Genomic DNA, 23,400 nt, shown 5'->3' with positions numbered 1-23,400 from the left:
TTAACAAGATATGTACTTGATTGGTATGCTAAAAACTATAAAATACTGATGAAACAGACCAAAAGTCTTTGTTGGTTAGTTATTAAATTTAAATAAATAAATAAATAAATAAATAAATGCACTACGGCTAGAATCGTATTGTGCTTCATTAAAGAAAATGATTCTAGTAGAGCAAAAATCCTGTTGATTACCAGCTTCTTTCTTTCACTGTATGATTTTATTGGGTCTTTTTTTTTTTTAAGTTATGGCATTGAAATTTACCTGTAAAATATGATTCAGTGGTATTATTTATTGCTTCTTTTTTAGAAATTTTTTGTAGAGCCATTTAATCGAAAAGCACGCCAAGAGAATTTGAGGTATAATAATATGCTTAAACAACTTAGCGGTCAACAGTTAGCCATTCTGAGACGCTGGAAGGCAATACAGGTCTATCTTACATGTGAAAGAGGACCTTGGGCTGAAAGGTATGAGTATATCATTTATTAAATAACCTTTGCGCTTTAGTTCTAGTCTAGAACTTTTTAAGCCAATGGCTTCTCCAATCCAATTTATATGATTTTTAATTTTAAAAACGAGGGAGCCCTGGCCAGGTTGTTCAGTTGGTTAGAGCATCACCCTGATAGGCTAAAGCTGAGGGTTCGATTCCCAGTCACAGCATGTAGAGCACATACAAGAAACAACCAATGGACGCATAAATAAGTGGAAGAACAAATAGATGTTTTTCTCTCTCTCTCAAATCAATAAATAAAAATTAAAAATGAAAGAATGGCCCTGACTGGTGTAGCTCTGTGGATTGAGTGCGGGCTGCGAACCAAAGCATCGCAGGTTCGATTTCCAGTCAGGGCACATGCCTGGGTTGCAGGCCATAACCCCCAGCAACCGCACATTGATGTTTCTCTCTCTCTCTTTTCTCCCTCCCTTCCCTCTCTAAAAATAAATAAATAAAAATCTTTTTAAAAATAAATATATAAATAAAAGAATGTAGGAAATCGGAGAAGGGTACATACACTTATTTCTTTAAAAAATGAATTATGAAGTTATATGTCCTTTCTCTGGAATATGATGCATGCATTAGAATTAGGCTTACAGCTTTTAAAGCCCTAGAAAATGTTAATGCAGTCATATTAAATTTTAAAAAGATTCAAAAGCTATGGGGTATCATCAAGGTATGTAAAATACAGAGATTAAGACCAAAAACAAACACACTCAACTGTTATCATTGATAACCTTTGGAAAACAAAAAAAATGGAGCAAAGAAATTGCTGGCAGTGATTACAGTCACAAGTCACATACTCATTGGCTGCATAATGAATATTAGAAAGTGTATGAATTTCAGAATCCAAGTTAAAATAGAGACTGAGTTTCTTACATATTTTGGATATTAATCACGTATCAGATGTATCATTTGCGAATATCTTCTCTCCATTAAGTAGGTGGTCTTTTTGTTTTGTTGGTTTCTTAAGCTTCCCAGAACTTTAGTTTGTGATAATACCATTTGTTTGTTTTTGCATTTGTTTCCCTTGCCTGAGGAGATGCATCCAAAAAGATATTGCTAAGAGCAATGTCAAAGAGGTTATTGCTTGTGATTTTTTCTAGGAGTTTTATGGTTTCAGCTCTTATATTTAAGTCTTTAATACATTTAGAATTTATTTTTGCATATGGTGTAAGAAAGTGGTCCAGTTTCATTTTTTTTGCATGTATCTGCCCAGCTTTCGCAACACTACTTACTGAACAAACTGTCCCCATTGTATATTCTTGCCTCCTTTGTCCTAGGTTGACTGTATAAGTGAAAATTAACTTCTGGGCTCTTTATTCTATTCCCTTGATCCATATATCTTTTTACATCAGTACTATACTGTTTGTTATTGTAGTTTTATAATATAGTTTGAAATCAAGGAGAGTGAAAATTAGGGAAAATTTCTTTCACTATTTGTGGTATTGTGGTTTCATATAAATTTTAGGATTTGTTCTGATTCTGAGAAGAATGCCATTGTTTTTTTGTTTTTGTTTTTGTTTTTTTAAGAGAGAAGGGAAGGAAGGGAGAAAGAGAGGGAGAGAAACATCAATGTATAGTTGCCTCTCATATGCCCCCATCTGGGGACCTTGCCCGAGACCAGGCCTATGTCCAGGCTGGCAATCGAAGTGGCAGCTCTTTGGTTTGCAGGCCGGCACTCAATCCACTGAACCATACTAGCCATGGCTGGTATTTAATAGGGATTACATTGAATTTGTATATTGTTTTAAATACACAGTATTTAAAATACATAAGGAACTCATACAATTTAACACCAAAACCCCCAGATACTCCAATTAAAAAATGGGCAGAGGACCTGAAAAGACATTTATCCAAAGAGGGCATACAGATGGCTAACAGACATATGAAAGATGCTCAGTATCACTAATGATCTGGAGAAGTGCAAATTAAAACCACAATGAGATATCATCTTACACTTGTTGAAGTGGTTCTCATCAATAAAGGAAATATAGCAAGTACCGATGAGGATGTGGAGAAAAGGGAAGTGTTGTATACTGTTTGGTGGGTTGTAAATTAATATAGCCACAATGTAAAATGGTAGGATATTCCTCAAAAACATTAAAAATAGAGCTGCTATGCAGTCCAGCAATTCTACTTTAGGAATTTATAAAAAAAAAAAAAACCCAAAACATTGATTTGAAAAGATTGCGTGCCACCTGTATGTTCATTGCAGCATTATTGGTATTGTAATATTGAAAATATGGAAGCAAACTAGATGTTCATCAATAGATGAATGGATAAAGAAGATGTGGTATATATATGTAATGGAATATTATTCAGCAGTAAAAGAATGAAATCTTGCCAATAGCAACAGTGGATGAACCTAGAGGGTATTATGCTAAATGAAATAAGTCATATAAAGAATGACAAATACGATGATTTTACTTACGGGAATCTAAAACAAGCAGAACAAATTAATAAAATAGAAACAGATACATAGACATAGAGGAGAAGCTGATGATTGCCAGAGGGGACGTGGGCTGGGGAATGGGAATGAAAATGATGGAAGGACAAAAAAATTAAAAACATAAAATTTAAGAAAGGAAATTACTGTTTTGCACAGTGAAACATAAAGGAATTTCTCACAGATGGATCAGGTGAATTACAAGATCTTATTTGTTTTGCAGAATAAGGGAAGTGCTTCTTTTTTTTATCACACTTAAGTTTTCCTTTAAAAAGACTCATTTACTACACATTCTGAGAATGCATTAGAGAACAGGCAGCACTATGGCACTATAACAATGGTAGAGATAAGGTTATAGATGTAACCTGGGTTGGGTGTTAGGATTTTATTTGCGTATTGTTCATGAGGTATTTTTAGGCACCCCTGGCTATTCTCAGAGCTAGTTCACATCTATGTCTCTGGCCCTGTTTTTTTGGGAAGGGACAGTGAGGAGGTGTGTGAATTATAATTTGCAACTTTTGCTGATTCTTCTGGAAAGCTGAGTTCAGGTACTACTAAGGGGAATGACAACTCTATCTCACAACAGGCCTTGGATTATTTGTGGATTGTGGGAGTTTCCCTGAGGATGCCAGCTACAGGAAACCCTGTTATTTTTGTCTCTCTAGCCCCATTTCCTTCTCCTGGTACTAAAGCCCTTCCTTTTTGTGAGGAAACTGCTTTGATATGGCCCCTCCCAATTCACCTTATCGCAAAGGTGCCAGTGGCTCAAGTCTACCCGTTACTCTTCCCTGAGACTTTATTGCTGGTACTGTCACAGAAAGTAGTGTCTTTTGGGATCACTAAGCTAACAGAATGTTAGTCCTGGGTTGTGGCTGGCCATCTTATCCCTGGTGGCATTACTGAAGCTTCTGGATCCATCTAGACCAAATACACTCCTAGACTTGCAAGTTATGAGAGCTTGTATATGTCTGATGTGCTTATAAGCAATTTGAGTTTTGTTTCCTTACAACCAAAAATGTAAAATTGACCATTATACTAGAGTACGTGAAAGAGCAGTTTCAGATGAAATATTGAGTGGAATTTCCCCAGCGCAGAATTTATTGGAGCTGTCCTCTGGTCCTGGTGCTGAAGAAGAAGACGTGTGGGCTGCATCTGAGCTCTAGCATAAGAAAATGAAGGTCCCTGTGGCAGCAGCCACTGGGATCTCCAGCTGCCATGAGAAGCCTATCAACTGGCTGTGTGATTTCAGGAGAATAAAGAACCAGGCCAACTCATTGACAGATGCTAGCAGCATGGAGTAAGTTTATTAGTAAGGCGGAGCCCAGGAAAAAAACTTGCAGTAAGCAAGAAGTCCACAGTTAGCATCAATCTGAAAGGAGAAATCCAGGCGTACTATCTGCAGATGACAGTTCTTGTCCCTGAGAAAGAAGACTGAGAAAAGTAGGACCCCAGTGTTAGAGCAAATGAGCTTCTGAAGTCAGAGCCCCTGGGTTCAAGTCCCACTCTGATGTTTATAAACTGCATGACCTTATGGAAGTAGCCATTTTGAGCCTCCGTTCTGTCACATACAAATTGGGGACATTGATTAAAATGATAATTAAGACACATACCTGAATTGGTTTCTATCTCTACCATTAGAGTTCTTTGTTTTCTGAATTGTGTGTGGGTTGTGTGTAGGTTATATCTTCCAAACTCTGCTCCTTAAGAGCAAAGATTATTGTACTCTTTATCCCTCCTCAAAAACAAAAAAAAATATATAAATTAATTTTATTTATTTGATTGTATTTTGTAAATTATAGCTCTGATATTTTTTGAGCTTTATATGTATATATTTTTGACCATGGATTTATTTCCTTTCCTTTTACCCTGTGATAGTTTGTCTTGAATCAGTTTACTTCTGTCTTCCTGACACTGCCTCTTTTATCTAGAGTTAGTGATGTTTTGTGCTTGAATATTTTACGTTTTTTTACTTGACAAAGTAATGTCACAAAATATTGTACTACATGATATATGTGTATATTTTATAGCCTTTTTTATTGTGGTAACATACATATCAAATTTTAATTATTAAAAATGTACACTGTAGTGACATTAAGTATACTTATCATGTTGTATATTCATCACCACTGTCCAGCTTTAGAATATTTTCATCACATCAAAAAGAAACCCTGGACCCTTGAAGCAGTCACTGCCTATTATCCCTTCCCCCAGCCCCACGCAACCATCAATCTGCTTTCTGACCATGAATTTGCCTGTTCTGGATATTTTATATGAATGAAATCATATAATATGTGACCTTTTGTGTCTGGGTTCTTTCACTTAGCATAATGTTTTCATTATATTGTACTTTGTATCAGTACCTCTCTTTTTTATAGCCAAATGATATTCCATTGTATGGTATACCACATTTTGTCGATTCATCAGTTAATGAGTTGTGTTCCTTGTAAACAACAGGACATTTGTAAACAAGTGTTTGTTTCAATGCCTGTTTTTGATCCTGTTGGGTTTATACCTATGAGCAGATTTGTTGGGTCATATGATCACTCTATGATTAACTTACTGAGGAATTGCCAGGCTTTTTTTCACAGTAGCTGCACCATTTTGCATTTCCATTAGCAATACTTGAGGATTCCAATTCTCTACCACTTTACTAGTACTTGTCATTTTCTGATTTTTTAATTATGACCATCCTGGTGGATGTGAAGTGATATCTCTTGATGTTGTTACATTCACTTAGTGACTAATGACACTGAGCATCTTTTCGTGTAGTTGTTGGCCAGTTGTGTCTTCTTTGGAGAAATCTATGTTCAAGTCCTTTGCCTATTTTTATATTGGATTGTTTGACCTTTTGTGCTTGAGTTGTAAGAGTTCTCTTTATATTCTCAATAATAGACCCTCATTCGATGCATTATTTGTAAATATTACATAGGCTGTCTTTTCACTTTCTTGATAGCTGCCTTTAGTGCACAAAAGTATTGAATTTTAGAGTCCAGTATGTCTATTTCTTTCTTTTGTTGCTTGTGTTTTTGATGTCATATCTTAGAAAGCATTCCCAATTCTAAGGTCTTAAAGATTTATCCCATCTTTTTTTCTAAGAGTTTTAACTCTTAGATCTTCGATTCATTTGCAATTATGTTATCTTTGTTTATAATAAAATTACTTCATTTTGAAAACTGTATTTGGAATAAACTTGTATAGCTAGTTAAAAACTTCCATATAACAGTGAAAGAGTTAGAAGATGTCAAATTATACATCTGAAGATTTATGTTCAGATCTTATTTCTGCTACCTATAAACCACATGGCCTTTTAGGAAAAAAAAATTAGCCTGTCTTAGAGACCTCATGTATAAATTGTAGCTGTGCATACTCGCATTGGTTTTGTCTCAGAATTGTTTTTGAGTCAAGTTAGTTAAAGAATGTGAATTTTTATAAAACGATTTTAAACACATGTAAAATACCTGATACGTTCTTATTCTATGTCAATCTTTGCAACTTTAAGCTAAATAATTGTATTTTTTTACTTATGAATATTCATAGGAAACAAAATGCAATTCACTGGAAGCTAGCTAATGTAGAAAACTATTCCCGTATGAGACTTAAGTTGGTACCAAACTATAACTTCAAAACCCATGAGGAAGCTAGTGCTTTGAGAGATAATCTAGGTGAGTTCTAATGGCTATGTATTTGTGGGATATAATAAGGGTGTTGATGGGGTTGGTTGTTGTTTTTATTGTTTCAAAATTATTTATTCATGAAGGAAGGGTGACATTTTAGAATTGATATTTAAATTTTTGTATATGTTAAATGTTTTAAACCTACTTTGGCTTTCTGTTTCAATTAATTGTAATTTTTCAAACAACATAATTTAAAACCATAAAATTATGCTATCATTTGTGTGAAATGTGTTGTGTCTAATATTCATTATGGTACAGTGAAACAATAGTCCTTTCCCCTTAGTTCTGCTTACCAAGACTGAGACTGAGGTTAAATATATCTAGAATTCTCAGTAACTCTAGGCCTTTCTTTTACAGTGTGTTCTTACAGAATTCAAGACACTTAGTATCTTGGGGGGGGGCAATGTCTTTTTTATAGGAGAAAGTGCTTTAAAATACATAGCCTAGCAGTGATTCAAAGCAGATTTGAAAGAATTTCTACAATTCTTTAGGAAGCCATTGTTTTCTAGCCATCTGACCTGGTGTTTCTCCCTTTTATGAAGAGAGGTCTGTAAAAACCTCAAAATATTGATTGTTAAAGAGTGATTGGCTAGTTAGTTATGTGTACACTAAATTGAAGTTACAATACATAGCCACCTGTGTTCCAATGGACATTGTGTTCCCTTGGGTTCAGTGACTAAGTTACAGGTGAAATTAGTACTAGCTTTTAATTTTTTTAAAAGTTGCACTAATATGTTGGTCAGTAGAATTGATGCCATAAAATGAAGAGAGCTAAGTACCTTCTTTATCATGTAACACATTATCATGTAATTAACAGTCAGAAATTACAAAAGAGGTATGATTTTTTTACTTTGCGTTTAATAAATATTTTGTTTTTAAACAGGTGTCCAACACTCACAGCCTTCCAGTGATTCATTGCTTTTGGAAGTAGTGAAACAAGTAAAAGTGAGTGATATGGAAGAAGATAAGTTAGACCTTTCTGAAGAGGAAATAACGGCCAGAGTAAATATGTATGTATATGTACTTGAAAGAATTTAAAATTATTTTGTTCTGACATATAGGATTGTCAATTTGAGGAAGACACTTGCTTGAAATTTTAATGCATTTCCAGGGTCTAACAGTTAATGCTGTATCAGCTATTAGGAGTGTATCAGTGTTAACTGAGATCATTGAGGAAGGCTTCTTAGAACTGGCATGACCAACTGAGATCATTGAGGAAGGCTTCTTAGAACTGGCATGACCTTGAATTTAGAAAGTATTTGATTTGAATGATAGTAAGACCATAACATCACATTTATGATGTATAGCATAAAATGCAACTCTTAACCAAAAAGTAGAAATTATAAAGATAAAAGCAGAAATTCCTGAAAAACAAAAACAAGCAAAAAAGAAATCTAAAGCTAGTTATTAAAAAAAACAGATAACAGAACAATAAATCTCTAGCCAGACAGGTTAGTAGAGAAAGAAAAACAACATAAATTACCAGTAGCAGGAATGAAAGAGAAGATAATGCTACAAATATTAAAATTATTAAAAAGAAATACTAATAATAACTTTATGCCAATAAATTTGAGATCTTATATGAAATGGATAAATTCTTAAAAGATACAAATGAGCAAACCTCACTCAGGAAGAAATATATAATTTGAGTAGCCTTAGATATGTGAGGTCTATCCAGAAAGTATCTGACCATGTAATATGGAAAATATAGACATTTACTGGAGAAGATAGATACAAGATACAAAAGACATTGTATGTAGGATAATAACACCTCAGCCCCCTTCAAAGCAGACACCTTGGGACCTCACACAGTTCTCCCAAACTCTATCAGCTGCCTTGTTGTATTTTTTTGAATCTCATCGATGGTCTGAAATCTCTTCCCTTTCAAAGGTGATTTCAGTTTTGGGAAAAGCCAGAAGTCACAGGGTGCCAAATCTGGGCTGTAGGGGGACTGAGTCACCTGGGTGATTTGATGTTTCACCAAAAAACTCCACCTGAGACATGATGCATGAGCCCTTCTATTGTCGTGATGAAGCTGCCAATTACCAGTTGCCTATAGCTGCAGTCTTCAGAATCATCTGAATAGTTTCCATGGAGGAATATTCAAGCTTAATGCAAAATTTGATGCAGATTTGTTGCTCTACTTGCTCATTTTGAATGTGTTGGCCACACAATACACATTCTCACTCGATGGCATCTACTGCCCCCACTGACTAGTACAGTAAAGTAGTCATTGTTCACACATGCACATTCTAGTCCACTCTCCTTGGCTGCCAAGGAGGTTACATCAATGTCTTGCAAACTGTTCTTGTTATATTAACAATGGTTGGACTTTTTCTGGATAGACCTTGTATGTCTAATTTTGGCTTTGTAGTTTAAAAACTTCTTCTAAGCAAATATATTTTCATTTCTTCATCTCTCCTTTATGCTAATATCATAAACGTTAGAACTTTATATATTTTAAGCCCAACAGTACAGTTTTGTAGTTACTGTTATACGTAATTATCTTTAAATCACTTAAGAGAAGAAAAGAGAAAACTAAATAACTATATGTTTTTTTCCATTTGCCTACATAATTACCATACTTCTACGCTTTATTTCTTAGTATACATTCACATTGTCATCTGGTGTCATTTCTTTTCAGCCTGAAGGACTTCATTTAGTATTTCTCGTAAGGAAGCTCTGATAGCCTCAGTCTGTGTTATCTGTGAAGGTCTTTATTTTGCCTTCACTTTTGGCTACTTTTTAAAAAATTGAAATAGAGTTTTTGAAAATTGAGAGTCACATAACAAAATTTACTATTTTAACTGTTTTAAATTGTAATAACACTTAGACTGTTAACACTCTTAGGTCTCTTATTTCTCCATTTCATCATAGTAAATACTGGAATTTCACTGTTTAAGAAAACACTGATAATTTTTAATTTTTTAAAGTTTATCTTAAAGATTGTAATATAAGATTCCTCATGAAAATCCATTGGGAACAAAATTAGACTTAGCCACTGCTCTCCTAGAAATGAGACAGATGTGAAATATCTAGGACCAGCAAGCAGGTAGCTTGCAGGTTATACTTGAATATTATTTTGTGAATGGTGGAAGTCTCCATTTCTATGCTCGGCAGTAAAAGTCACTTCCCCAGTTACACCTTTCAATAAATATAAATTATATCAGTCATCCAAATCAAGATGACTTCACTTTAAATAAGGTATGGGATGAGCAGTGCACAGTACTGTCTCCTTTCTTGTCGGGGGCCACTATGCTGATGATGCTCTATGATGCAGAGTTGGATTTGCTCTTGAAAGGTCTCATTTTACAGTTTAAGAATCAATCATAATTAGTACTTGTAATAATAATTTTTGAAACCACTAATAATGCAATACTTCATTTACAAATTCATATATTCCCCTGGATCAGTTTATGTCTCCTAAATGTAACTAAATGACATGACCAGTATTGCTGCATGTTTGAAAGGACCTCTGCCAGTATTGTTAAAGATTCACTATATTTTGTTTTTTGAAACTGAGTTATTGGGTATTAAGAATATCTGGTCAATATTTAAGTAATTTAATGTGCAGTGGAATATGTTTTTTATATAATGTAAATGCTCTTGGATATTAATTTTATAGACATGAGATTTATATTTGAATATGATATTCTTTTCCATTTACACAAAATACATTGTTAGGTGTTTGATTGGTATTTGTTTTTACAGTGATGAGAAGAAAGAACAGGATCAAAAAGAAAAATTGGTGTTGTCAGTAGACTGTGAACTTGTTACAATAATTGACATAATTCCTGGCAGATTAGAAATCACTACTCAACACATTTACTTCTATGATGGCAGCATTGAAAAAGAAGATGGTGAGGAGTTCTGGGGGAATAATTTCTGTTGTTCAATAGTTGAGTATCCAGTTTATCAGTCATTAATATGAAAAAAACAGTAAGATAGGCCTGTGGAATTATAATGTGTCATATAAAAGGAGAAATGGAAAGTCAGTGTGGGATTAAATTTATATTCAACAATGTACTGAAGGAATGCTTTTTTTTATTATCAGTGTTTTCAAAGATTTGGTTGAGGGGATTGCTTAAATTTAAGTTATAAAATGCAATCTTAATTTTATTTGAATGTCCACTTATTCTTGTAGGCTTCTAATCCTTTACCTGAAAATAAAAAGGTGCTTAAATCTAAGATGTCAACATAGAGATAAATGTTTCCATGATATAATATTTAGAATTATTCTTTATTCTAATGGAAAGGAAATAGAGTAGCTATAAAATTTTTAAATAGTTTAAAGAGAAACAATTTAAACTTCCAATAAATTTAACAAATGGTTTTTGATATAGAAATTGAATTTCTTTTTCCTATGTGCTACTTTTTTTCCTAGCTACTTTCCTAAGTAGGAGTTATTTTCTGCATAGCATGAGTAACTTTATAGGGTACCGTAGTCACAAGATTTCTTCTTTTTTAAGGAGTAGGCTTTGATTTCAAATGGCCTCATTCTCAAATTCGAGAGATTCACCTGCGGCGTTACAACTTAAGGAGGTCAGCCCTTGAGATTTTCCATGTTGACCAATCCAACTACTTTCTCAATTTTAAAAAAGAGGTATGTGACACATGACCTTTCTGGGAGCCCCAAAAGTATTGGCTTGAGATTATTTTCCAGTCAGTGAGTTATAATGAAATTTTGAATTCTATTCTTTTATCATATCAGAATATTTATAGGAAAAAAGTAGGTACAGGGTTGGGCAAAAGTATATTTACAGTTCCTATGGAAAATAATACATAATAATATAATAATAAACCTTGTTTCTTGTACTTAAAATTGTAAACCTACTTTTTTGCGCCACCCTGTACTTGGAGGCTAAGTAGTATATGAATTTTGTTGGAATTTATGTTTGAATGTTTAGAGACTGCTTGCTTGCAGTTATTATATATGGATAGGTAATAGAATATTGAGTGTTAGCCAATAGGTACTCACAGTATCCAATTGTGACATAATATGCAATACATATAAAATAATTGGATTTATGAGAATAGGTTGGGTTCACTTCAACAATACTGGGGCATTTATTTCATCTGGAGTAGAGTGTAAGAGTTTAATAGATTACCACTGAAACCAGGTTCCTGGGTCTGCCATTAGCTGTGTAACCTTCCATATGTTATTTGTGAGCCGTCCTTCCTTCCCTCTGCCATTCACTTGGAGTCATACTTGCATCCATCACATTCTGACATCTGTCCCTACCTTGCTTAGCGCTCTCTCCTTTTCACAGGCATCTCCCCTAGTAAAATTATTTTATGTTCAAGTCTGTCTTGGCATCTGCTTCTCAAGTGACCTGGATTAGCACAAAAGCTATATTCCTGTTCTTTCAATCCTCAATCCTGGGATTGAGGATTATTCAGATGATTTGATTTGGACATTTGAAGAGTATTTTTTTTTATTTTTACAAAAGAATACTTTTTTACTATTAAAAAAGTCTGCTATTAAAAAGTCTACTATTAAAAATTGTTTGCCCTGACTGGTGTGGCTCAGTGAATTGAGTGCTGGCCTGTGACAAAGGGTCGCCGGTTCAATTCTCAGTCAGGGCACATGCCTGGGTTGCAGGCCAGGTGTCCAATAGGGTGCACACGAGAGGCAACCGCACATTGATGTTTCTCTCCCATTCTTTTTCCTTCCATTCCCCTCTCTCTAAAAATAAATAAATAAAATCTTTAAAAATCAATTTTCCCTTATAGGGAAAAACAAAGCATGTATTTATTAGAAAGCTGTATCATCTAATTATACCAAGTGTGTTCCTATTGAATACTATATATTTGTATAATTTTATAGTTTTAAAGCACATTTGTATATAGTATCTAATCTTCATAACAGCCTTCAGATTAGATACAGAAAATTTCATTATTCCTTTTTTATAGATGAACACACTTAGTTCAAAGACAAATTTTATTACTTTATATTTGTATAGCCCTGAATAATTTACAAATTTATTAAGAGTAGAGATTATTATGCTTAATGTACAAGTGAGACTTAGTAAATAAATTGATTTTCCAAGATGATTAGTAAGTGGCAACTAAATTTGCAGTAGACTTGAATTAGTTTTCTGATTCAGTGTTTGATGATCATTCCATTATACATTATAACTTTCTCAGAAAATACATGTATTGACTTCACTGAGCCTAGTATCATAGAGAAGTTAAAACCATAATCCTCTGTTTATTTGAGATATGAGATGTCCAGTGGAGGCAAATCCATAGCGAGAGAAAACAGATTGGTGGTTGTTAGGGGATGGGAGAGTGGGAATTGGGGAGCCATAGTGGGTAAAGCTGCCCCTGGGGAGGATGAAAAGGTTTCAGACTTAGATGATGTTGATGGTTGCACAACTGAGAATACACAGAAAAGCCCACTGAATTTTGTATACTTAAATGGTGAATTTTATGGTATTGGAATTATCTCAATAAAGCTATTATAAAAGCCATAATCCTTGTTTGTCTTGATCAATTTTTAAACTATGAAATGCTGTTTTTTTATAGGTTAGAAACAAAGTATATAGCAGGCTGTTGTCATTTCACTCTCCAAATAGTTATGGAACCAGATCACCACAGGAGTTATTCAAAGCATCAGGATTGACTCAGGTAGGAGATTTTAACAGTCACTGTTTTGGTGTTCACTTTATATCTCAGAGTTTTGCTTAAAGATAAAACTTTCTCCTGATTATTTTGATTATTACAACTGCTATTCTTCCAGTCAGATTGATACTTTGAATCTTTGTTTCCCTCACACATGCAGTGCCTGTCTTCCAGTTCCCACATCATTCAGTGTATGGGCATGTCTTACGAATTCCTCTTTCCTACTAATTTTTTCTTTTTAAAAAATAATGTGTTTTTTCTTAATAATAAAAATAACTCATGGACAAGGTCAAAAATGGGAAAATACAAAAGATATCATGGAAAAAAGGTTAAAAAAAAGGGTAATTTCTTCTGACAGCCAAAGCTGACTGATGTATTTTACCCTCAGCTGTATCCCAACGGCTCTTTAATTTGCTCTGCCAAGGAAAGGCCATTGCTTTCCAGAACTGTTAGTAGTTTCCTAATTAAGTTCTTTGGCCTTGGCTTTTTCCTTCCTCCTGTGTATGCATTAATCTATTTTTTTAATTTAATTTTTTTAAGTACAGTTGACATTCAGTATTATTTTTATATAAGTTTCAGATGTACAGCAGAGTGCTTAAACAATTATGTAATTTAGAAAGTGGTTCTTGCATTAATTCTAGTACCAACCTGGTACCATACATAATTATTACAATATTATTGACTGTATTCTCTATGCTGTACTTGAATCATAATCTGAAGAGTTGCTCTTGTTCAGAAAGCCATCAGCAGTTCTTTCCTATTGCTTGTGGAATAAGCTCTATTTAATAAAATACATTTTCTGTTTTCTGTGGGATAAACTTTATTCATTAAAGTACTGATTCTTTAATTTGACACTCAAGAACAGTTATAATAGGGCTTTTAATAAAATCTATATACATAATTTCTCACTGTTTCCCATTAAGTACATCTCTTGCTTAAGGTACACAGTAAACTTAAATTTGAATGTTAAACTGTCAGCAAAATTCTCTAGCATACCCACACTGTGTAATTAGCAGGCTATATGCAAGAAGGTTATTAAAAGAAAAAATGTCTTTCTTTAGAAAATCTTATATCCAATGTAACGAAATCCTTCTACCATTGCTTTGTAAAAGATAATGTTTATATGGAATTTGTAGGTCATTTTAGTAAACTAAGATACTGGTTTTTTAAATATGTGCACTTACGAAAATTTTATTTAAAAACAAAATTATCAAAGTCGGACGATCCTCCTAGACTTAAAAATTTTAAGACAGCCAATAAAATATTTCATTGAAGTATTCTTATGAAGATCTTGAGAATGTAGTATAAAATTTTTGTGGAAGTTTCTGTTCCTTTTCTGGAGACCATTTTTTTTTTTTACTTTCAAATTTAAATTTTATATATAAAATAAGTGCATGTACACCATAATTGCAAACATGAACAAAATCTAAAAGTGAAACAAAAAAAGATAAAATTATTGACTTAAGGTGGAGGAAATGAATTTAGGAAAAGTACATTGATTTTATGTCCCTGTTAAGCTTGTTTAAAGCCCCATTCCTTTTATCAGAAAGATGATAAAGATTATATTAGTAATCAGTAATAGTTACTGGTTTCTAAGAGAGATAGATTCATTTTGCTTTTCTTTTCTGTGTCATCTAGAAGTGGGTGAATAGAGAGATATCAAATTTTGACTACCTCATTCAAATAAATACAATGGCAGGGAGAACCTATAATGACCTTGCACAGTATCCTGTGGTAAGTTTCATATAACTCTCATAAATATATAATTGCCTTCCAGTTGTAGAATATATAAAAATCTATGCACATGATAGTTATTTTTTATTTTTAAAAGGATATAAAATTTGTTTTTGCCTTTCTGTATATTTTCTACCCCACTATTTTCAAGAAGAAATATAAACATGAAAAATATTTAAAAAATAAAACCTTTTTTCTTTTGCTTCATTGAAAATATTCCATTGGGATTATAGGAAATAATGCTTCTGGTTATTGCAATAATGATGAATAAACATTTGCAACAGAGAAAAATATTTTTAAACACTGTTTCTTTTTTATCTTTAGATAAGCATTTGATATTATTTAGACAGGGAGATAGTAACTTCTCTAGGAAGGGATGTCTAAATTGTATATTGTGTGTTTTAGTTTCCCTGGATTTTACAAGACTATACTTCAGAAGAGTTGGACTTGAATAACCCGTCTATTTTTCGAGATCTTTCCAAACCTATTGGGGTAGTTAATGATAAAAATGCGAAAGCTGTGCAAGAAAAGTAAGAGTCTTTTATCATTTTGAAAGATACTTTTTGCTTGTTTGAATTTGTGTTGTTTTCTGTGGCCAACCAAGTGTTACTCTATTTAAATGCACAACTACTTTGGATAATCAGTCTGATAATTCCTTCACTAAGTCTTCTTGAAAATATAAAAGTTGTCCTTTATATGTTCTTACTATAGTCTATTTCCCTTCTTTGCCAAATTTCAACGAATATTGCTTAGAATTTCTTTTTACCTTGTAATAAGTATGTGCAAAAAGATAATGAGTTTTTGAAATTTTTCTGCCCAAGTATTGTAGACTTAACCTATAATCTAACATGTAAAAATATCCATCTAAGATAATATTTTGGTATATATAAAATGAATAATACTAACCTGTTATTCACAGGTAACATGAATGAAGAACAGTGGAATGTATGAAAATTTTAAGTATCATTTTGATAAGGAAAAGTTTTATAGTTCTATATACTTATAATCTACTCTGTAAACCTCTCATAATTTGTTTTTCAAAGCCAAGTGCTGACAAGTAAAAGAATAATTTTCATTTCCCTTTCTCCAGTTGAACTTGCAGGTGACTTGTCAGTTATTGCTTCTAAATAATAAGGACAAAGAACTGTTTTGTCAGTAAACTCACTTGTAGATTTATTTGGGAGTAGATTGTACATTATTCTTTTTCTTTTTTCTTTTCTTTTTCTTTTTCTTTTTTTTTCCCCCCACAAATCTTCCCTGGGACTTTTTGTAGTGTTTAATATTTGATTTGATTTACTAGTGGAATTTGGCTGTGTGTGTATTACCTCACCACTATTAGTCAAACTTTTTTTTACAATAATAAAATAAAAGGTTTATTTTTTAATTGAATTTATTGGGGTGACATTGGTTCACAACATCATACAGATTTCAAGTGTACAGTGAAACTGGCAAAACACCATCCAATCCACATACTGTATTATGTGCCCATCGCCACCAGCACAGTCTCATTGAGTCCCCATTTATTCCCCCTTTGCCCACTTCCCATAACCCCACGCCCCTTTTCCCTCTGGCTGTCACCACCTTGTCTTGGTCTATGTGTTGTATATATGTGTGAATCTTTTGCTTAATCCTTTCACCTTCTTTCATCCAGCCCTTCAACCCCCTTCCTCTAACAGCTGTCAGTCTGTTACATGTATCCATTGCCTCTGTTCCTATTTTGTTTGTCAGTTTCTTTTGTTCAATATATTCCATGTGTAAGTGAGATCGTTTATCTTTGTCAACTGGCTTAAAGGTTTTTTTTTTAACACTGTCACAAGTAATACTTATTATATAAATAATTTGTTGATAATCTAAGATACAGGTTGTTTTAAATTTCAGTAATATATTTTTTACATTGGTACAGATGACTTTGACCTGAAAACTTTTATTCCCCCAAATATTAATGATTTCTACATAAAAGGAATTGACTTCTGCTTGAGGAACTGATTAGTATTTTGGTCTAAAAATGTCAGTGTCTATTGCTTCAAAAAATGTTCATTCATGTTCAAATTTTATACCCTCTAATTCAGATGTCACCATTCAAACCACTATTTAAAACAGTCACACCTCTGTGTCAGTGATAGTACTTGCGGAATCACTATATGATTGAGCCCTTCTTTCTATCCACTATTTCCTTCCTTCATCTTTTACCTTTAAATTATCAGGATTTCATTTCCACAATTCTTGACTCACCAGATGTTTTTTCTATTATGTTGGCCACAATAGAATCTCTAATTATTACATTGCCAACAATAGCAAAAATATAGAAACAACCTAAATATCTGAAAGTAAGAAATAGTTATATATTTTAATATATTTATACATGTACCTGTTACAAATAGCACATACTATTAAAAATAGTTTATTTAGTCATTTGGAAAGATGTTAATAGATGACAGTAAATGATAAGTTGAAACAGTATATTATGTATGGCACTTTTATGTTAAAATATAGATCTGTATTAATTTATACATTAAAGATTGACTAATATTCACCAAAATTTTAATGTAATAGCTGACTTAAAGTTTTTTCTCACTTTTTTTTTTTGGTTCTCTGTGTTTTCTAATTTACAGTGAACATGTATATTATTATTGTATAATACAAACCTGTTCCAGAATCCAGTATTACTGATATTTTGTTTATCAGGAAAAAAGTATTACTGAATAAAAATTTTTTTCATTTATTTACATGGTGTGATGTTATAAATACAACATGAAAAATACAACATGTTTAATCATGAAAATTATTAATAAGGGCTTCTTAAAAACTATTTTCAGCAATGCAATACAAACTTTTGTCTTCTTAATTTAATTTTACTCTTGTGGTTACCAGACTTTAGTTTCTTTGTTTAGATATGTTTTGTTTTATTTTTTAGATATGAAAATTTTGAGGATCCTATGGGAACTATTGATAAATTTCATTATGGTACTCACTATTCAAATTCTGCTGGGGTTATGCATTATCTTATTCGTATAGAACCATTCACTACCCTCCACATCCAGCTTCAAAGTGGAAGGTATGTTTTGGATAAATACACTATTTTCTTAAGACTATATGTTAGTGTTCAAAACTCTTTACCTTCGTGTCATATACTGTATAACAGAGCCACATCTTTTTTATTTTCCTTTTTAGGTTTTGATAGCCTCTAGATAAACAGCCAAACTAGTTTGAGGATAGGTCACAGTGACTTACACAAATGAATTTTTTTAAAGTTTTTGTTTATTAACTTTAGGGGGGAAGGAGGGTGAAAGAGGAGAGAAACATCAGTGTGAGAGAGAAACATGGATCAATTGCTTCTAGGTGCCTCAACTGGAGATTGAACCCACAACCCAGGCTTGTGCTGGGACTGGGAATTGAACTGGTAACCTTTCACTTTGCAGGGAGATGCCCTACCAACTGAGCCACACCAGTCAGGGCCACAAATGATTTTAAAGATAATTCCTTTTTATTGTTACCCAGTATACCTTTGTGATTCTTACTGGTTTTAGCAACTCACCATGGATTTAAAATTAGAACTGATTTAGAGCTAGACCCAAGACATCTACCAGAGATTCATATCTAACCAATGCCTATGTAGTCTTCCTAAAAATATTTATTAATCAAAAGGAATAAAAAGGAGGAGGAATGAGGGCTTTTATATTAGGCGTAGCAGCTCAAACAGGTCTGTGATGTCATTATATCATATATCTGTCAGTATTAAAACTTACCTGTGTTACAGATTTTCCTAATGATCTTAAAGAAACATTTGTTTATGAATCTGCCATTCCTCATTGTATCCTGCAGATAGTTCTTGACTGATTCACGTTTAGTCTCCATATTGGCTTATTCTTTAACATTACCATTTGCCTTTCCTACACAATTAAGAGCTATGTAAACATTGCCTATTCTTCTGTCTTTATATGTGGCTTTATATTTTATTTTTTTTATCCTCACTCACAAATATGCTTACTGACTGCAAAGAGAAGGGAAAGGATGGGGAGGGAGAGGGAGAGAAACATCAATCAGTTGCCTTTCATATGTTCCCCAACCAGGACTGAACCTACAACCCAGTCATGTGCCCTGACCGGGAACCAAACCTGTGACCCTTCAGTTTATGGGACAGTGTTCCAACCAACTGAGGCACACCAGCCAGGGCTACATGTGGTTTTTGTCTCTCAAAATTAGCATGGGTCCCTTATTCCTGATTTTAGAACATTAAGCTGGTTTCCAAGAAGAGGCTCTGTCCTCAAGATCATTAATACATCTCCAAATACTACATTTACCATGACAGTAAGTAATTTCTCCTCTAGTAAAGTATAACTGGTTTTTTTCCAATTTTTAATGATTTTATGAATAAATTGTTTTTACAGAGCTTCAAAAACAGATTGTTTGTGCTTTACAGAATATTAAGAAAGTGAAAAGACAGCCCATTCAGTGGGAGAAAATATTTGCAAATTGTATATCTAATAAGGGACTTGTAACTAGAATATATAAAAAACCCTTACAACATAATAATAAAAGGACAAATAACCGAGTTAACACTGGACACGCAGGATCTGAAGAGACATTTCACCAAAGAAGATATACAAATGTCCAATAAACATGAAAAGATGCAGAGCATCATTTGCCATCAGGGAAATTTAAATCTAAACTAAATTGAGATACCTCTTCACATCCACCAGGATGGCTATAATCAAGAGAGATAATACCCAACACCAATGAGCATGTTGAGAAATTGGAACCCTAATGTACTGTTTTCCACAGGCTGCATCATGGAAAATAGTCTGACAGTTCTTCAAAGGGTTAAACATAGAATTACCATGTGACTTAGTAGTTCCACTCCTAAGTATATGCCCAAGGTAATTGAAAACATGTTCATGTGGAAATTTGTACACAAATGTGTATAGCAGTATGGTATGTAATAGTAAAAAATGTGAACACCCAAATGTCTATCAAATGATTAGGAATAAATAAAATATGTATCCATATAATGGGATCTTATTTGGTCATGAGTGAATAAAAGGAATGAAAGTTTGATACATGCTATGACATGGATGAACCATGAAAACAGTATACTAAATGAAATAAGCCAGGCACAATGACCACATCTTGTATGATTTATATGAGATGTCCAAAATAGGCAAATTCATAGAGATAGAAAGTAGATCGGGGGTAGAAGTTGGGTGAAGGAATAGTGACTGCTAATAGACACAGCATTTCTTTTTGGAGTGATGAAAGTATTATAAAATTCATTGTGGTAGATGCACAACTGTAAATATACTGAAAACCTTAAACCACTGAATTTTCTACTTAAAAAGAGTGAATTATATGTATGTTAGTAGTATCTCAATAAAGCTGTTGTCTCCCACACAAACAAAAAGATTCTACCATTAAAGGCTATACTTCTCCTTGAATTCAGATATACCATCATTACACTTTATTGATGACCCAATCACTGATGATAATTAAATTCAGAGTTCTGCTAAGTTTAGCTTAGCCTCAAACCAAGATTTGTAGGCATAAAAAGAATCAAATTAGTCATCAGTGTCACTTAGTAAGTCATTACTAAATAAGTCCAGGGAAATAATATCAAAGGAGATGAAACAGAAGGAGTTTATGCTTTTTGAGATGAGAGAAAGCGTAGTAAAATTATAGCATGACCACTTGACCTTTTTCAACTACCACACAGCCATGATGGGACTTAAAAATAAAGTTAAGCCTTGGATGGTGCAGCTCAGTGGGCTGAGCAGGGGCTGCAAACCAAAGGGCCGCCAGTTCAATTCCCAGTTGGGGCACATGCCTGGGTTGTGGGCCAGGTCCCTAGTGGGGGCCATGTGACAGGCAACCGCACACTGATGTTTCTCTTTCTCTCTTACTCCCTCCCTTCCCTTCTCTCTAAAAATAGATAAATAAAATATTTTTAAAAATAAAGTTAAAATAAGGTAATAGTATATGCAAGTAAAATATAAGAGTTTTAGCCACAGAGCTATTTCTCTCAGTCACCCCCTGGTTTTTAGTGGAAGAATTTGTAAAGATATTTATGTATCAAGGGCTAAGTCAGCAGCATTTTTATAGATCTGTTAACCACATATATTAATACTATACTTTGATATTTAAACCCTGTGATTTAAAAATATCCAAACAACGTTTATTCATATTCTGTAATAAATTTTACTGAGCAAAAATTGTGCCATTTTTCAAAGGGATTAAGAAGTAAAAACGAGTAGTTACATAATAGGCACGGGGATGTCAAGTTCAGCATGGGGAATGTAGTCAGTGATGGTGTGGTTAGTACACACAGTGCCAGGCGGGTGCTTCTAGCAGGAGGAGCACTTCGTAGGGTATGTGACTGACCAGTAAGCTTGTATACCTGAAACTGGTACAAAATAGTATTGAATGTAAACTATTTTTTTAAAGTGCTATTTTTAAGGTGTCTTAGGCTTTTATTTAGGTTTATATTTCATTACTTAAAATTTTTCTCCAGTGATAGTTGGTTTTCAACTATTTTAACTAAAATGATACTACTAGTTAAAAGGATGGTATTTAGTTCCTGACAACAGAGTATGAAAGATAGTCTAAGAAGGAGAGCAAATTGTGTGTTAGACATTAAATAGAAATATTGAGAGAAGAGAGACTAATCATTAGGAAACTTGAGTTTAAAGGTTTGTTTCATATACATTGTCACTTTCATTCAGCATTCACTTTCTCTTTCAATCTCCATGTGCAGGTTTGATTGTGCAGATCGGCAGTTCCATTCCATCCCTGCCACCTGGCAGACTCTCATGGACAGTCCAAATGATGTGAAGGAACTTATTCCTGAATTCTTCTATTTCCCAGAGTTTTTGGAAAATCAAAATCGTAAGATATAGAAGATTAAAAATTTGACTTAACTGGTCCCAGTGGAGGAGCCTGAAAAATATCTTTCAGGACATTTTGTTTTGTTTTGTTTTAATATGTTAAATCTTTTTATTTATTCAGGTCATTTTTTTTTATTGTTCAAGTACAGGGTTTTTTTTTTTTTTTAAGATTTTATTTATTTATTTTTAGAGAGGGGGAGAGAGAGAGAGAGAGAAACATCAATGTGTGGTTGCAGGGGGTTATGGCCTGCAACCTAGGCATGTACCCTGGCTGGGAATCGAACCTGCGACACTTTGGTTCACAGCCCACGCTCAATCCACTGAGCTACACCAGCCGGGGTTCAAGTACAGTTTTCTGCCTCCCCGCCCCACTCCTCCCCACCGCCCCAGCCCTTCCCGCCTCCCTCCCCATTTCCACCCCCCCCTTGTTATTGTCCATATGTCCTTTATAATTGTTTTGTAGATCCTTCACCCTTTTCCCCCATTAACCGCCCCCCCCCCCCCCCCAATCACTGTCAGCATGTTCTCAATTTCATTGTCTTTGGCTATACTTTGCTTGCTTGTTCGTTTTGTTGATTAGGTTCCTGTTAATGGTGAGATCATATGGTATTTGTCTTTCACTGCCTGGCTTATTTCACTTAGCATAATGCTCTCCTTCGTGATGCCCTACAGATTATTTAAGATTCATTCTGTCTGTGTATTACTCAGTGGCAGGGCTTCTCTGCCCAGGTACTCATGTCACCTTCCAGGGAAATGCCACAGTGAAGTAAGATAAATGAGCAAGATGTGAATTGGTGAGACAATTTGTCAAAGTACAGTGTTTACTAGAGAAGAAAAAATGACCCTACCCCATTTCAGCCATATAACCACTTAGGTTAAAAGTGTTTGAATTAGATAAGGTGAGGATTGAGAGCGAGGATCAGCAAACTACAGGTCCGTGGGCTGAATCTGTAGGCAGATGTGTGCTTTTATAAATAAAGTCGTGTTGGAACATAGCCAGACAATTCATTTACATACAGACTGTGGCTGTTTTCACACTGTAACAGCAGATTTGAGTAGTTGCAACAGAGGCCACGGGGATCACAAAGCCAAAAATATTTATTATTTGACCCTTTATTTAAAAAGTTTGCTAACACCTGATTTAAAGCAGAAGACAGGAGGCAGATTGAACTTAATGATGGCATAAGGTACCATAGTATTTGAAGGAGAGAATTGTGAAGCTAAATACAGTCTTTAAAAATATCCAAATACTTTTTCTATAAGGTAATGTTTGATTTAGTTTAAAGCACAGATAAGGAAATTAACAAGATTGTTACCACTGGTGTTCTTTAGGAAAATTTCACAGTATCAAAGGACCATTACCAATTTCTTTTTTCCTCCCTTAGCATGTCATGTAATGTTGGACCTTTTGCTTGCTCAGTAGAATTATTCATCAGGCTGGAGAGAACATATTGGGGGCTTCATGTCCTGTGTTCAGGCACAGTGGGCCAGGCTATAGGAGGCAGGGGGTCTGATTTTCTAGTGAGGTAGTTAGAATTGGTCCCTTTCAGAAAA

At 33.9% G+C, this 23,400-nt stretch overlaps 1 protein-coding gene across 8 annotated transcripts in view; it reads left to right on the top strand.

The window, feature by feature from the left end:
- The window catches only part of NBEAL1 (neurobeachin like 1), a 164,650-nt gene that overhangs the window by 100,731 nt on the left and 40,519 nt on the right, over window positions 1-23,400 (top strand). For 7 of the 8 annotated variants that reach the window (XM_045855797.1, XM_045855829.1, XM_045855803.1 and 4 more), the window contains 10 exons: window positions 307-464; window positions 6,477-6,601; window positions 7,497-7,623; window positions 10,325-10,473; window positions 11,083-11,216; window positions 13,142-13,243; window positions 14,876-14,971; window positions 15,377-15,501; window positions 17,886-18,026; window positions 21,717-21,847. In XM_045855797.1, coding sequence (XP_045711753.1) covers window positions 307-464; window positions 6,477-6,601; window positions 7,497-7,623; window positions 10,325-10,473; window positions 11,083-11,216; window positions 13,142-13,243; window positions 14,876-14,971; window positions 15,377-15,501; window positions 17,886-18,026; window positions 21,717-21,847 — 1,288 coding nt within the window. The remainder of the gene's footprint in view (window positions 1-306; window positions 465-6,476; window positions 6,602-7,496; window positions 7,624-10,324; window positions 10,474-11,082; window positions 11,217-13,141; window positions 13,244-14,875; window positions 14,972-15,376; window positions 15,502-17,885; window positions 18,027-21,716; window positions 21,848-23,400) is intronic. The other variant, XM_045855808.1, reaches the window with a different exon arrangement.

The sequence above is a fragment of the Phyllostomus hastatus genome, unplaced genomic scaffold, assembly GCF_019186645.2.
Source record: "Phyllostomus hastatus isolate PE091 unplaced genomic scaffold, TTU_PhHast_1.1 phas_contig_137, whole genome shotgun sequence".
Lineage (NCBI taxonomy): Eukaryota > Metazoa > Chordata > Mammalia > Chiroptera > Phyllostomidae > Phyllostomus > Phyllostomus hastatus.
The sequence above is the reverse complement of the archived record's forward strand: the minus strand, read 5'-3'. Positions and strand labels throughout refer to the sequence as shown.